Source organism: Salvelinus alpinus, chromosome 10 (assembly GCF_045679555.1).
Source record: "Salvelinus alpinus chromosome 10, SLU_Salpinus.1, whole genome shotgun sequence".
Classification (NCBI taxonomy): domain Eukaryota; kingdom Metazoa; phylum Chordata; class Actinopteri; order Salmoniformes; family Salmonidae; genus Salvelinus; species Salvelinus alpinus.
The window spans coordinates 35010662-35026682 of NC_092095.1; the positions used below are offsets into that span (position 1 = coordinate 35010662).

At 46.8% G+C, this 16021-nt stretch overlaps 1 protein-coding gene across 14 annotated transcripts in view; it reads right to left on the reverse strand.

Annotated features, from left to right (window-relative positions):
• LOC139531982 (sickle tail protein homolog) overlaps positions 1-16021 on the reverse strand; it is a 230521-nt gene that overhangs the window by 9399 nt on the left and 205101 nt on the right. For 13 of the 14 annotated variants that reach the window (XM_071329057.1, XM_071329058.1, XM_071329052.1 and 10 more), the window contains 9 exons: positions 13918-14711; positions 9912-10016; positions 9341-9399; positions 6457-6617; positions 5966-6141; positions 3490-3626; positions 2638-2785; positions 423-957; positions 16-196 (listed from right to left, as the gene is read on the reverse strand). In XM_071329057.1, the coding sequence (XP_071185158.1) occupies positions 16-196; positions 423-957; positions 2638-2785; positions 3490-3626; positions 5966-6141; positions 6457-6617; positions 9341-9399; positions 9912-10016; positions 13918-14711 (2296 nt within the window). The remainder of the gene's footprint in view (positions 1-15; positions 197-422; positions 958-2637; positions 2786-3489; positions 3627-5965; positions 6142-6456; positions 6618-9340; positions 9400-9911; positions 10017-13917; positions 14712-16021) is intronic. The other variant, XM_071329053.1, reaches the window with a different exon arrangement.

The window sequence follows — 16021 nt, forward strand, 5'->3', positions numbered from 1 at the left end:
ATAAAAGACCCTTGCCTGGGGTTGGCTCCTCCAGGGCAGCAGAGGGTGCTGTAGAGGTATCCCCCTCACTCGGCACATCCAGACTGGGAATGCCCTTCATCATGTTGGCCTGGGCCTCATTTAGGATCCTCTCAAACTCCCTCCCATTGTAGTGGCCCATGTTCTGCCTCCGTTCCTCCCACTCCTTCTCTGCCACCTGTGGAGGGAGGGAGGGGGGTGATTGAGAGAGAGAGAGAGAGAGAGAGAGAGAGAGAGAGGGAGAGAGAGAGAGGGGAGGGATTGAGAGAGAATGAGGGGAGGGATTGAGAGAGAGTGAGGGGGGAGAGATAGAGGAGACAGCAGTGGAGGGAAGATAAATAATAACCCATAGGGGAAATGTTATATCATAGACTGAAGTGCAGAATGACGTCCATAGGGCTTACCTCTATAGACATGGCCCTGTTTTTGCTCTTGGTGTGAATCTCCTCGATTAAGAGGTTCCCTGTCCCGCTGCTGCCGTTATTGACCGGAGCCTGGGTCGCCAGCTCTAGGTGGGCAGCAGGGGTTTTCTTCTGCTGGGCAGGGCTTCCCCCCTGGCTGGAGGGGTTGGAGTTTGAGGCCGAGGTGGTGCCAGTGGAACCCTTGGCTGAGCTGGGGGAGTCCCGGCCCTGGCTGTGGGTGGGGGTCGTGGGTGGGCTGGGCTGGACCAGCAGGGCTGCAGACTGCTGGGACTGCTGCATGTGGACCGGAGCACTCTGGACGTGGTGGATGACCATGGGGGAGGAGGGCATGACCACCTCAGACCTGATGGAGGAGCTCTGGGGCTCGGGGAGGGCCGAGGGGGAAGCTGGAGGCTCCCCTGGGGGGTCGGAGTCCACTGTGGTGGTGGTGGTGACTGGGCCGCTCTCTGCTGGGGTTGGTTTCAATGAGGCACACATAGCAGGGTCAGATCCCTTCAGCAGACCCTCTGTAGCACATCTGTAGGTCATAGAGGGCAGGATAGACTTACTATTAGACTTATAAAAATCAGGTTAAATTCTGCTTGGAGGATTCTGTATTTTGTGCTTATTCCCTCCTGGAATATTCCAACCAGGATTTCTGAAAATATACCCCCCCCCCCCCCCAGTAAACTGACCACCAGCAGCCAAACACTAGTTAATCTAAATTGTATCCCAGTAAGGTTAAACACATACTGTAGCTATGAGGACATGCTCCCATGAAAACATGCTTCAAATCTCCTAACCTCATAACATAGAACAGTACATACAGAACTTTGGAATTTGAACTACTGCACCATCCAAGCTTCTTTAGCCTGAAAACACAATAAACCTCCCAAGTGAATTTGGCCCAAACCCAGCATCAAAGTGAGTGTAATCATCTCTGAAGTGCGGGGAGAGAAATGCACTGACGGGACGAGGTAATGTAGATTAGTTTGGCTGCGTTGTGTGGTGCACCCTTGGAAAAAGTGTTGACGACCCACAGAGCAGAGTGTCTCTGACAGATGTTTATATGGAAATGGAATGCCGCAGGGAGCAGTGTTGCGCCCAAATTAATTAACTTATCGGTTCAATGGAGAGCTAAATTAAGATGGACGCCACCTCTGTCCATTCCGCATGACCCATCGGATGGGATCAGAGCCAACGCCTCGCCAGCATAATCAACTGTTAGTGTCCCTTACACTATAGTCATGCTCCCCACTGTCTGACTTTTCATCCACTCTCTCTGTCTCTCTTTTAACCTCTCACTTCCTCACTCCCTCGATTCCCCCATTCTCATCGACGGGGCTGTAGTGGAGCAGGTTGAGAGCTTCAAGTTCCTTGGCGTCCACATCACCAACAAATTAATATGGTCCAAACACACCAAGACAGTAGTGAAGAGGGCACGACAAAACCTATTCCCCCTCATGAGACTGAAAAGATTTGGCATGGGTCTTCAGATCCTCAAAAGGTTTTACAGCTGCACCATCGAGAGCATCCTGAGATTGCATTACTGCCTGGTATGGCAACTGCTTGGCCTCCAACCGCAAGGCACTACAGAGGGTAGTGCGTATGGCCCAGTAAGTCACCGGGGCTAAGCTTCCTGCCATCCAGGACCTCTATACCAGGCGGTGTCAGATTTTGTTTTGTCAAAGACTCCAGCCACTTGTTATGTTCATGTTTTAAGTATCCCTATACGCTGCTGCTACTCTCTGTTATTATCTATGTATAGTCACTTTAATAACTCTACCTACATGTACATATTACCTAAATTACCTTGACACCGGTGCCCCCGCACAATGACATTGAATCTGAACCTGTACCCCCTGTATATAGCCCCACTATTGTTATTTACTACTGCTCTTTAATTATTTGTTATACTTATCTCTTACTTTTGAAAAAATAAGGTATTTTCTTAACTTTATTGTTGGTTAAGGGCTTGTAAGTAAGCACTTCACCTGTTGTATTCGGTGCAAATTTGATTTGAAATTTGATTTGAGTCTCTACCCTTCTTTTGAAGTGGGCACTTGTACATTCCCTCTCATGGATTTAAAAAGAATGGACTGGTGTGAGGAATATGGTGAAGAGAACCCCCAGCCATGCTTGCAACAATAAAATGCTTTTAAATACATGAGGGGGAGTGAACAAGTGCACACTTCCGGTCCCTCCCTGGTTCATGTACCTCCTCAGGCTACTGAGTGTCTCTGTGAGGCTCTTGACTCGCTTCAGCATGCTGTCCAGTTTGTGGGGCTCCTCCTTGAGGAACTTCACAGCCTCCACCTCCACCCTCAGCACCGCACGCATCCTGGTCTGCAGTGCCGGAAACTCCCCTGAGAAAACACACAGGAAATACCATGTTTCAGTTTTATATTTTCTATTAATTTCACCAACCTTCATTGGAGGACAACTTTATTAGTGTGCTGCGTCAGCAGAACTCTACTGTTATTCAAAATACCTTTTTCGAAGTTTATTCTCATTTTGGACACAAAAGCACATTTTCTTTAAAAAAATATATGTTTTCCAGTTGTAGCATTATGTTACCCAAATGTTATTATACTGAACAAAAATATAAATGCAACATGTTTGTGGCATTGTGGTGTGTGACAAAACTGCACATTTTAGAGTGGACTTTTATTGCCCCCCCAGCACAAGGTGCACCTGTGTAATGAGCATGCCGTTTAATCAGCTTCTTGATATGCCACACCTGTCAAGTGGGTGGATTATCTTGACAAAGGCTACACTTTACTAACAGCGATGTAAACAAGTTTGAGCACAAAATGTTAGAGAGAGAAACTTTTTTGTGCGTACAGAAGATCTGTGGGATCTTTTATTTCAGCTCATGAAACATGCGACCAACACTTTACATGTTGCATTTAGATTTTTGTTCAGTATAAATTAATAAACTATATTATCGGACTTCTCACCTGTAACTGAAAACCCTAGCACATAGAAACCTATGGAATCCATGGCAACGCACATCATCTAAGGTACTGTATGGGTCTTAGAAGTAGGCTATACTGTACTGCAGTCTTACCTTTGAGTCCTGCCAGAGATTCTCCCACTCTCCTGAGGCTAACGGCCCCTTCCTCCACATGTTTCAGTGTCACAGCTCTGTGAGCCCCCGCCGAGCCGGTCTCCCTCTTCAGAGTGTCCACATACAGCTCCAGCTCCCTACACACACAGACAGAGAGGACATTCAAAACCACCAGCTCACCTCCATTCCTAATTGGCATCATTTTTGATCACTCCTCACCTCTCCACCATGCTAACTGATGTGTGGTGAGGTTTGTGCCATAAATGGTTGCCACACATTGGTGGTGGATGAAGTGGGTTTCCCTCTAACTAAGCGCTACATAAATCCATTCAAACATTTTAATAATTTCGTCTCCATTGCTACCAAACGAGATACGGCGGCACCGTCAAATCCCTGACATACTAGAGATGCTAAGAGATCAGACTTGAGAAGTGTCACCTGAAACACTGCCTCCATTTCGACACTAGGGGGCAGACAATACTAATTGAAATCTTACGGGCACAGAGGGAGCTCCAGTCTGAGGTAACTGAATGACAAGTGAAAAGACAGAGGGCGTGACATTTTTTGTTGTTGATCAAATCAAACAATGTTGTATTTAATAAAAAAAACAAGAACATCTGGGCGGTAGGAAAGTCAGCCCTCAACCTTAATAGCCAAAGTTGCCTTTAGTCGGACCACGCTGCACTTCCTCTACGTGAGTCCGCTCCGACTGGATTGGGTTACTTGCCAAAACCTCAACTGTGTTCACATGGAAACTGGGTTTATTTGTGCGACCGCTTCCTTACATAGGATCCTATCGGTTTGATGCACTGTATCCATGGGATCCTGAGAAGTCAACTCCAAGGGGAAATGTGCTGGGTGGATGATAACACCGTGTGCTATTCTGAACTGCATGAGAGAACTAAATGGTGACTTTTTGTTGTTGTTGTTGTGACCAACTTCCCTTGAGAACCCGTAAACTTTTTGTAAAGTTGCTCTCGATAGGGAGTGAAGAAGACAATAACCACTGACGTCGCAGCCCTCTTATGTCAAGGACTCTTGATGATGACTATGGAAAAGTTCAACTGAAGAGCTGACGGGGGGGGGGGGGGACTGTTCTTTCGTCGAAAAAGAGCTATACAGTAGTTCAGAAAGTAGAGTGTGAGTCTATAAAGTGTCGCAGCATTAAAATACACTTCTAAAGATAGCTTGACAAACACTTGTGATGTCCCAGGGATCATCTATTTGAGGAGGCTTCATGGGCACTCAACTCTCTCTCATCTTTCTCTATTGCTCAAGGGCAGTAGGATCACTGGCTTAGTGCTGACAGCTGGCTCAGATCTAGCCTCTTTGACGGGCTTATGATGACTGGTAAACGGAACTGACTGGAAATAAATAGGAGTGACCAGGGACAGACTGGGACCAGAACCCCCCCCACACACACAATTGGTCCCCAAACAGGAAAACGTTTTTCCTCGAGGCCCCCATTATTAGCCAAACAATGATCATTCTGCACAAAAAGCCCCACTTAAGACCAACCCACTGTGCTAAAGATGGACCAGCCCATCCGGGCATTTCCCCCGATCTTCCCTATGACCAGTCCGTTTCTGGAGTGATTTAATCGAGGCTAGGATTGGAAATGCAGGAAATGCACGTGCTTAAAACTATGGAATATCCTGTAGGGCCTACTGACATTTGTGAAAAAAACGACGCAATACACGCCATCTTCACTGACCTTCCTTTGACATCCTCCATGTTAGCAATATCATCATGTTATGGACCCTTGGATTGCTGCAGTATAGTTGTAACAGTGATAAACCTTGGTCGTTTGTCGCCTCACTTCCTCTCAGAGTTATTTTTAGAACCCTCAGCAGACACTCTCCCAGGTTGTGTTAAATTGCGTTTCTATCCGGAGGAGAAGGCGACGTCTTTTCACACCACATTCCCTGTCACGCACGCAGCGCTTCAGCCAAACAGAGCTCATTAACGAGCCATATTTAAAAACACTACGGCAGGCCTTTGCTGAGTAAGACCTGGCACTGCGCCAAGGAAAACACAGCTGAATCCAGCGCCCTGCGCCTGCCTGATTAACCCAGAAGAAACCAACGTTCAGGAAATGCTCCTATCGTGATGTTTATCGGAGCATATGTTTACCGCTTTCTACCCAGGCAGTGCTATGACCTTGCCTGTTAAATATCAGAATTAAAAGGATTCAATTACCGTTCCCGATTGGCAAACCACGACGAGTGAATTCAATTAAGAGTATGCTGTGAATAATTGCCTGCCCAGGCTGCCTGGTCCTATACTTCAGTGATTTCTGGGCTTGATTGAGAGACAGACATGGCCTGCCGGTACCTGTGAGCTATGTTTGGAAGGTGTGTACTTGTAGTTAGTCAGTAACACCTGGGTCGTATTCCCTAGCAACCAAACGAAACGGGCCGAAACAGGGAGGGACTTACATGAGTTGCTACACTGCCCCCCCCCCACTCACTCTTACCCTAGTTGGTTGAACACCCTCTCCTCCAAGCCCAGGTACTTGTGTCTGTCCTCCTCCACCAGGACTCTCTGTCTTTGGACCGGGTCCTCCAGACGTCTCATGGCCTCCGCCAGTTTCAAACTGATCTCCTGCTCAGCCCGCTTCAGCTGCACACGCAGAGCCTCCTGGTTCTGGAGCTAGGTAACACACACATACACACACGCTGAGTTTTGTGTTTCTTAGCCAATACAGATAGAAGGGGTTGAAAAGTAGCTGATAGACAATAGTTGAATGGCTGGGAAGCAACGCTTGACAGCTGATATCAAATTGATAACCAATAACAGTAGATAGGGGCTCCCTGGGTGATGTTTCCCCTCAGTACAGATCTAGGATCAGCTTTCCCTCCCCCAATCCTAACCTTAACCATAAATGGGGAAAATGCTAAACTGACACAAGATCAGCGTCTCGGGGAAACATAATCCTACTCCTAGACACAGCACTGGTAGCGTTACCTGCAGCTGTCTCATCTGATGGAGCTGCAGCCGAAGGTCCGAGACGTTCTTCTTGCACTGGAGCAGGTTAGTCTGGAAGGGGGTGGAGCCTGGGAGTATGGGGGTGGAGCCACTCTCAGAGGGGGGCGTGGCACTTTTGGGTGCCAGGACAGGGGAATCTCCTGAATAAGATCAAATCAAATAGCCACATTTAAAACCACTACAAGCTAGTCAGTTCCTCACTTGTGATAACAACACTGGAAAGAACATATAGATTTGGCTAGAGGGCTCACTTGCCACAAACATGCTTTATCTAGCTGTATAAAAACAGATTAAGTACAATAAAAAAATAAACAAATGGGAAAACATGAATCCATAGCATTTAATTATTCATATTGTAGGCTATGCTGTAGAGGTTCATTCACAAGTACATAAATCCCTTTCACAATGTGATGGAAACCCTACAGATTTTGGAGGAAGCACGTGTAACAGTTTAACTTTAGTCCGTCCCCTCTCCCCGACCCGGGCGCGAACCAGGGACCCTCTGCACACATCAACAACAGTCACCCACGAAGCATCGTTACCCATCGCTCCACAAAAGCCGCGGCCCTTGCAGAGCAAGGGGAACCACTACTTCAAGGTCTCAAAGCGAGTGACGTCACCGTTTGAAAGGCTATTAGCGCGCACCACCGCTAACTAGCTAGCCATTTCACATCGGTTACACACGCAATACATAACTCCCTTATTTACTGCAAATGAAATACCCCACAGTCAAAAGTGCACATGCACGTAAAAAGTAAAATGTCTCCTCTGAGATTGAATGGGTGGTGTAATGTATTCATGTTTTCTCCCCTCCTTTTCACGTTCTGCCTTGTGTCTGTGTGCGTCCCAAATACTACCCTATTCCCTATGTAGTGCACTACTTATGACCAAGGCCCATAGAGAAGGTGGCAATACAAAGTGGTGCACTATAGGGAATAGGGTGCCATTTGAGATGCAACCTCTGTGAGGCATTGGCCTGGCCACAGCCCAGCACTCGCCTCACTCATTTCCAAACATATTCTCCACAGCTGCGTTGGTTCCTGATTTAATATTCCTAATGTTAAGTAATGAGGGCCTGTGCTTCCCTAGGCGTCTCCCCCGCTGCCCACAGGAGCACACGGGTACTTACATTGGCAGTGCTGACTGAAATAGACTGCCAACCGCCAACCTCACCATGACTACATCCCAAATGGAACCCTATGCCCTATGTAGTGCACTACTTTTGACCAGGCCCCATCAAACTCTGGTCAAAAGTAATGTACTGTATAGGTAGCAATTTGGGATGCAATCATTGTGAGAAATAAGAGACAGGAGACGGGTTTGTCTGCTGTCGAAAACAACCACCAGACGTAATGTCCTCTGGCTTTGGAGACTGACGACAGAATGACTCTTGACAAGCCATGCCAACTGCAGTCTGTATTGACAGTAACTGAAGTTGAATTCAATTACACTGTTTCTCCCATTCAGAATGGAGTAGTATGACCTATGACCTTTGAAACCTGACCCTGAGGTTGAGTTCTGTCTCTGGGGCGCTTGTTGTCAACAGGTGGGAGTAGCACAGTGTCACTAAGCCACTCAAGTCCCTTAGCGGAAGAGAACAAGTCCCTGCAAAGTGTCAGAACAATGAGAGAGTAGAATGTTCTGAGTGAATGAGGGAGAGCGAGAGCGAAAGAGCGAGCGAGAGAGTACTACTTCCACAAGGTCTGCATCCCAAATGTTACCCTATTCCCTATGCAGTGCAGTACTTCTGACCGGGGCCCATCAAAAGTAGTGCACTATAATGGGAACTCGGTGCCAATTGGGACACAACCATAGTAGAGCCCTGCAGTGGGGCTAGAGAACACAGTGCTATTGTCACTTTGTAATCCCCCTCCAACAGTCACCACATAGTCCTCTCATAGTGAATGACAGCTGCACAGACCTGAAGTGCAGGTTCGAATGAATGCTGCTCATGTGTGTCACACTGTCTGTGTCCCAAAGGGCACCCTTTTATATGGTCAAAAATAGTGCACCATACAGGGAATAGGGTGCCATTTAGGATTCATCCACTGTTTGGAGACCGAGAGGATGCTCTTGTGATGGGGACAGCTTATGAAGTAACAACAAGGAAATATTTGAGGAATCAGAATGATGAGCCATAGTCAATTCTTCATGTTCTGTATATCATGAATGGGAACAATACGCAAAGGGAAACCTGTAAGAAGAAGAAGAAGCCCAAAGATGTGAGAAGTTGCTTTGGCAGCAGCCGCATAAATACCGGTCTGTTTTCATTCCCGCCGCCCTCGAGATTGCATTTCTTTTATCGAACTCTCATCTACCCTGACCGCTAGCTAGACAAGATTGAATCATCTTGGCGGGATCGAGAAATAATACATCTCCCTTGTTTTAATTAATGCTTTTAGCAGCACATATTCAGTTAGTAGCTTTTTTGCCTCCCTCCCCTGCCTAGAGTGTATGACGAGAGAGGATTTGAGGGGAATATGAGTCGGCGAAGAGCAAAGACGCCTGTCTGACTGACTGGGTGTTTTAGTGGGGCAGTAGGGGAGAGCATATGGCAGACTGTGTTGAGTGACATTAAGAGAGTTGTCTATGCAATGCATCCTGGGGGGAAACTTGAGGGATATGCAACAGAGAACTGTACCTCTAAGTAGATAATGTTTGCGTCCCAACTGGAACCCTATTCCCTATATAGTACACTACTTTGTGTCCCAACTGGAACCCTATTCCCTATATAGTACACTACTTTTGGCCAGGACCCATAGGGCTCTAGTCAAAAGTAGTGAACTATATAGGGAATATGGTGCTATTTGGGACGCAAACCATAATGTGATACATGCAGAAGGGTAATAATGGTCCTCCTGACCTGCACTGGATGCACTATGAACTGGAGACGCTTGCCTTGATGTCTTCATGGGTCGTTCACTACGCACACACAGAGAGAAAGAGACATTAATTCTGTTGAATCACAATAGAAGAGAATTAATGCAAAACCATGGGAACTGTCCTGGAGTTAGAGTTGACATATATTAGTAAAAGCATTGTAGACGTACAGACAGCCATACAGTATGGTTGGACAGACTGACATAGACGGACAGGTTAACATGATGACTGTTAGGAGCAGTCTGTTCCCATAGTAAGCCATCCCATTTTCATTCCAATCACGGTGCCCACATCGAGATTGATGATTGGAAACTCAAGCAAACACAGTAGCACAAGATCTCCACAGAGTAGGTTTAAATGCAAAGATAACTGCAGCCAGTCAATATCAGACCCCTCGTCCACACTATTTCCCCTCGACAATGTTCACCTAGGCTGGTAAAATTGAGAGCTAGTTTATCTGTTATTATTTTTGTCCACATTTGCTGGGGTAACCTGCGCTTATCTCTGAGAACTCAATGTCCCACGCTGCCTCCCTTCTTCATCTTCTTGCTTACCTGAGAGCCTCGTTGGTGCCACTAGTGTTTGGGGACTTTAAAAGTGCATGCTGAACAAGACCAGTCAAGCTGGCAATCTGTTGCTCCATAGCCTTCATTCGCTGTCTGCAGGAAACATCAGAAAATCAAGCTTTTAACACTGGGGCTAACTAGGCGTTAAAGGTGGCATTTCTAATATTTAAGTTAGGAGTTACTTCTTAAGTTGGGAGTTACTTCCTAAATACTACCGGAATCTTTTTCATGCCAGACGTGTTTGCTTAGCGATCAAATTAGCGATATAACATTAAAACATAGAGTGGGTCAAGTACAGGATTTGGAGAATATTTTCTATCTTAGAACATTTATGAATATCTTAATGAATAATTTATTGATTTGTCAAGTAGATGGGGTTTCTGCTATATAAACAACAGTTAAACACACTGTTAAAGCAATAACTGTAAGTGTTCCAAGCTGTCAAACTACCGTGCTAAGGCAGTGAATTCTCGATTCAGGCACAAATAAACAATATATTCCAGCTAACATGGTCTAATAACATGTCTGCTTTGCCCACCCGGAGTCTGCCTGGAATAGTCTAGAAAAACAAGTGGGCTAGCCTGAATTTCTAAAAACAAGACAAGGGCTGTCTAGTAGATTTAGCCCAGAGGTTGGAGATGAGTTGGACCTTAGGGTGCAAGAGACTGTGCCACTCGTGGCCTGTGCCTGGATAAGAGATTACACCGGCAATGCGGAGAAAACCAAAAACGGGTGAAGAAGGATCTTTATGCTTGGTGATTGCTTGGTGACCAGTGAGGCTTAGACATAGAGAAGCACTGTGTTTTCTTGTCACCACTTATGTAAGGGCACAGGAGGAAGGAGAAAGGGGGGTGCTTAAAGGGGCTAGATGAGGACAAGAGAAATGACTGTGATCCCGACTGTACTGCCCCCAGACAATGTACTGTAGAGAAACAGACAGTTAGCTATGTCTCCCCGGGCACTGAAATGTACAGTCTTCTTGTACCTATTTAGCTGTTCTAGAGCACCGTACCTACAGTACCAGTCAAAAGTTTGGATACACCTACTCATTCAAGGGTTTTTCTTTATTTTTGCTATTTTCTACATTGCAGAATAATAGTGAAGACATCAAAACTATGAAATAACACATGTAATCATGTAGTAACCAAAAAAGTGTTTTATATTTGAGATTCTTCAAAGTAGCCACCCTTTGCCTTGATGACAGATTTGCACACTTTTGGCATTCTCTCAACCAGCTTCATAAGGAATGCTTTTCCAACAGTCTTGAAGGAGTTCCCACATGCTGAGCACTTGTTGGCTGCTTTTCCTTCACTCTGCGGTCCAACTCATCCCAAACCATCTCAATTGGGTTGAGGTCAGGTGATTATGGAGGCCAGGTCATCTGATGGAGCACGCCATTTCTCCATGGTCAAATAGCCCTTACACAGCCTGGGGGTGTGTTTTGGGTCATTGTCCTGTTGAAAAACAAATGATAGTCCCACTAAGCGCAAACCAGATGGGATGGCGTATCGCTGCAGAATGCTGTGGTAGCCATGCTGGTTAAGTGTGCCTTGAATTCTAAATAAATCACTGACAGTGTCACCAGCAAAGCACCATCACACCTCCTCCTCCATGCATCACGGTGGGAACCACACACGTGGAAATCATCCGTTCACCTACTCTGCGTCTCACAAAGACACAGCGGTTAGAACCAAAAATCTCAAATTTGGACTCATCAGACCAAAGGACAGATTTCCACCGGTCTAATGTCCATTGCTCCTGTTTCTTGGCCCAAGCAAGTCTCTTCTTATTGGTGTCCTTTAGTAGTGGTTTCTTTGCAGCAAATCGTCCATGAAGGCCTGATTCACGCACTCTCCTCTGAATAGTTGAGATGTGTCTGTTACTTGAACTCTGAAGCATTTATTTGGGCTGCAATCTGAGGTGCAGTTAACTCTAATGAACTTATCCTCTACATCAGAGGTAACTCTGGGTCTTCCTTTCCTGTCGCGGTTCTCATGAGAGCCAGTTTCACCATAGCGCTTGATGGTTGTTGCAACTGCACTTGAACAAACTTTCAAAGTTCTTGAAATTGAAATTGAAATTGACCTTCATGTCTAAAAATAATGATGGACTGTCGTTTCTCTTTGTTTATTTGAGCTGTTCTTGCCATAATATGGACTTGGTCTTTTACCAAATAGGGCAAAATTCTGTAAACCACCCCTGCCTTGTCAAAACCCAACTGATTGGCTCAAACGCATTAAGAAGGAAAGAAATGTGTCACGTGTGCTCCATCTCAGGCCTCTAGGTCATCAGGATGCTCGTTATGACACACGCCTGTCACCATCGCTACGCGCACCTGCGCGTCATCAGCTGGACTCCATCACCTTCTTGATTACCTGCCCTATATATGTCACTCCCTTTTGTTCTTTCCTGAGACATTATTGTTTCTGTTCCAGTGTCATGTCTGTGCGTTGTTTGTGTTAATTGTTTTGTATTTAGTTGCATTTATTTATTAAAACAGTCACTCCCTGAACTTGCTTCCCGACTCTCAGTGCATCATAACAAAATTCCACCAACTTTTAACAAGGCACACCTGTTAATTGAAATGCATTCCAGGTGACTACCTCATGGTTGAGAGAATGCCAAGAGTGTGCAAAGCTGTCATCAGGGCAGAGGGAGGCTAATTTGAAGAATCTCAAATATATATTTGGATTTGTTTAACAGTTGTTTGGTTACTTCATGATTTCATGTGTGTTATTTCATAGTTTTGATGTCTGCACTATTACTCTACAATGGAGAACATTGTCAAAATAAATAAAAACACTTGAATGAGTAGGTGTGTCCAAACTTTTGACTGGTACTGTATAAGGAATGCTCCTTGTGCATGTAAGTACAACTCCTGCTTGAAGGCCACTCTGTAGTTATAAAGTAAATTATCTAAAATACCCTTTTTGTTTTACATGTGAAGTACCTTCTCACTAAAACACCTTTCCCCCTTTCTTTCCTATACTCCTGGGCCATTTAAAATGGGGAACGTAGGGCTCTGCTCAAAAGTAGTGCACTATAAAGGGAATAGGGTGCCATTCTGTAGCCGTCATGGTGTTTGTACCGTGCAGGTGGTCCTAGTGATCTGTTCCCCTGATTTGGCTGTTTCAGAAAGCCCAGGTCTTATCCAACCAACCTGGTCAATATTTTCTTTGGTTTTCCTGAGCGGTGCACACACAGACCCCTCGGCCCCCTCACCCTCCGGTCTAATGCATTCCAATGAAACCACATATGATTGTATGGCTGGAGAATGTCCCTCGTGTCCTCTCCTGTGTTTGTGTGTTCTGTTCTTAGTGCAACCAGAACCAGCCTAGTTGAACTAGCCTCAGAAATGACTGTCGGAGGGCCGGTTTAGATCATCTACACGGGCATGCAGACAGTGTGTTATTAAAACAACAATACCACAAGATAACATGATAATATACCGTCTGAATATGGGGAGTGAGGCACTATTCAATTACTGCAGTGGCTTGGTTTGCTCTGTCAACTATGGGGCACTGAGTACACCAACTCTCTTCAACTGGAATAAGCTACTCGTACAAATAGAGCTAGTCACACACATACCTAACTGGTGTAGCTGAAAGACACAATAAGACAAGACAATACATAACAATAACACATTGTTATAATAGCCCACTGTGCTAAATGTGATGACCTTGACAGGATGGGCCAGACACACAGAGTGGGCCAGACACACAGAGTGTGTGTGTGTGTGTGTGTGTGTGTGTGTGTGTGTGTGTGTGTGTGTGTGTGTGAGACAGGGCAGACCACAATGTCTCTGACATGCAGTGGTGATGATGAGACACAATCTGAGCTGAGATGAACACAGAGCAGCCCACGGTCACAGTTAGAATGGTGCAGGAATGCAGTGTTAGGTCATCCATGCTCCCATGCAGTATCATACCCTTTCACTGACCCCCACCCCACACTACCCCACCTGTCCCAACTCAGGTCCCCCGGGTTGGCTTACCGTGTCTGTGGGTCGTTGGCTGGAGGGATAGGGCCGTGACCCTGGAGGTCCGGCACAACTGGAGATGCCATGTTACTCCTGCTTTTGACCACTTCCTCCTTCCTGAAGGTCTGGCGAACAGGCGAGGAGCGCTCCAGGGGAATGCCGCCATGAGGAGGCGTGGCTCCATGGATGTCAATCATCCTCACTTCTGCCATCCTGTGGGGGGAGGGGGGCGGGGTCTTGGAGCCCAGCGTGGGCAGCTGGCTGTCTCCGTACTTCCTGGACTTCTGGCGGTAGAGTGAGGGTTGCTCCATGGCCTCGGTGGGGCTGGGCCCGCTGTAGGAGCCTGTGGACCGGATGGAGGTGCGGTGGTAGCCAGCCAGGCTGCCGTGGTCCACCATGTCCCCAGGAGGAGGGTGCCCTCCATGGGCAGGGCCGTGGCCCATCCTCCCCTCGTGGAGAAGGTACGGGTCAGCGTAAAGCCCCTCTCCCCCTCTCACCAGGCTGTGACTCTTACCGCCCATGTCCTCATCAGGCTTGACGTCCCGCCTCTCCAGGATGGCGCTGGGGCAGGGCGACACGGAGCGCACGGGAGGTGTGGCGTTAGATATGCGCTCCCGGGGCATAGTGGCGCTGCAGGGCATGGACCCCGGGCGCGGGCCAAAGGGGATCCGGGAGGGCGAGGGGGGTACGGAGTGGGCCGTGGTTGGGGACAGGGAGCCCTGAATGGGGTGGTGTGGAGGGTGGCCCATAGGGGGGTGTCTGGGGGGGTGCTGCCCATCTCTGCTGGCATACATCATCTCTCTGTGCATCTGGAGGAAACCAAAATCATGTTATTACTACTTTAGACATTAGTCAACCATGTTTACCAAACACAGTAGCGTGTCAATGGAGGGTGAAGTTGCGCCACTAATGGTTAAGGTTAGGAGTGGGGGAAGGGAAACTGATCCTAGAGCTGTACCTAGCGAAAACTTTACCTTGGCACATCAGGTGTCACAGACCTCAGGTAGTCGGCCATGACACCTCCCTTTGCATGTCTAGGAGCTAGAGAGTTTCTATATATATATACAGTGGGGAGAACAAGTATTTGATACACTGCCGATTTTGCAGGTTTTCCTACTTACAAAGCATGTAGAGGTCTGTAATTTTTATCATAGGTACACTTCAACTGTGAGAGACGGAATTTAAAACAAAAATCCAGAAAATCACATTGTATGATTTTTAAGTAATTAATTCGCATTTTATTGCATGACATAAGTATTTGATCACCTACCAACCAGTAAGAATTCCGGCTCTCACAGACCTGTTAGTTTTTCTTTAAGAAGTCCTCCTGTTCTCCACTCATTACCTGTATTAACTGCACCTGTTTGAACTCGTTACCTGTATAAAAGACACCTGTCCACACACTCAATCAAACAGACTCCAACCTCTCCACAATAGCCAAGACCAGAGAGCTGTGTAAGGACATCAGGGATAAAATTGTAGACCTGCACAAGGCTGGGATGGGCTACAGGACAATAGGCAAGCAGCTTGGTGAGAAGGCAACAACTGTTGGCGCAGATATTAGAAAATGGAAGAAGTTCAAGATGACAGTCAATCACCCTCGGTCTGGGGCTCCATGCAAGATCTCACCTCGTGGGGCATCAATGATCACGAGGAAGGTGAGGGATCAGCCCAGAACTACACGGCAGGACCTGGTCAATGACCTGAAGAGAGCTGGGACCACAGTCTCAAAGAAAACCATTAGTAACACACTACGCCGTCATGGATTAAAATCCTGCAGCGCACGCAAGGTCCCCCTGCTCAAGCCAGCGCATGTCCAGGCCCGTCTGAAGTTTGCCAATGACCATCTGGATGATCCAGAGGAGGAATTGGAGAAGGTCATGTGGTCTGATGAGACAAAAATAGAGCTTTTTGGTCTAAACTCCACTCGCCGTGTTTGGAGGAAGAAGAAGGATTAGTACAACCCCAAGAACACCATCCTAACCGTGAAGCTTGGAGGTGGAAACATCATTCTTTGGGGATGCTTTTCTGCAAAGGGGACAGGATGACTGCACCGTATTGAGGGGAGGATGGATGGGGCCATGCATCGCGAGATCTTGGCCAACAACCTCCTTCCCTC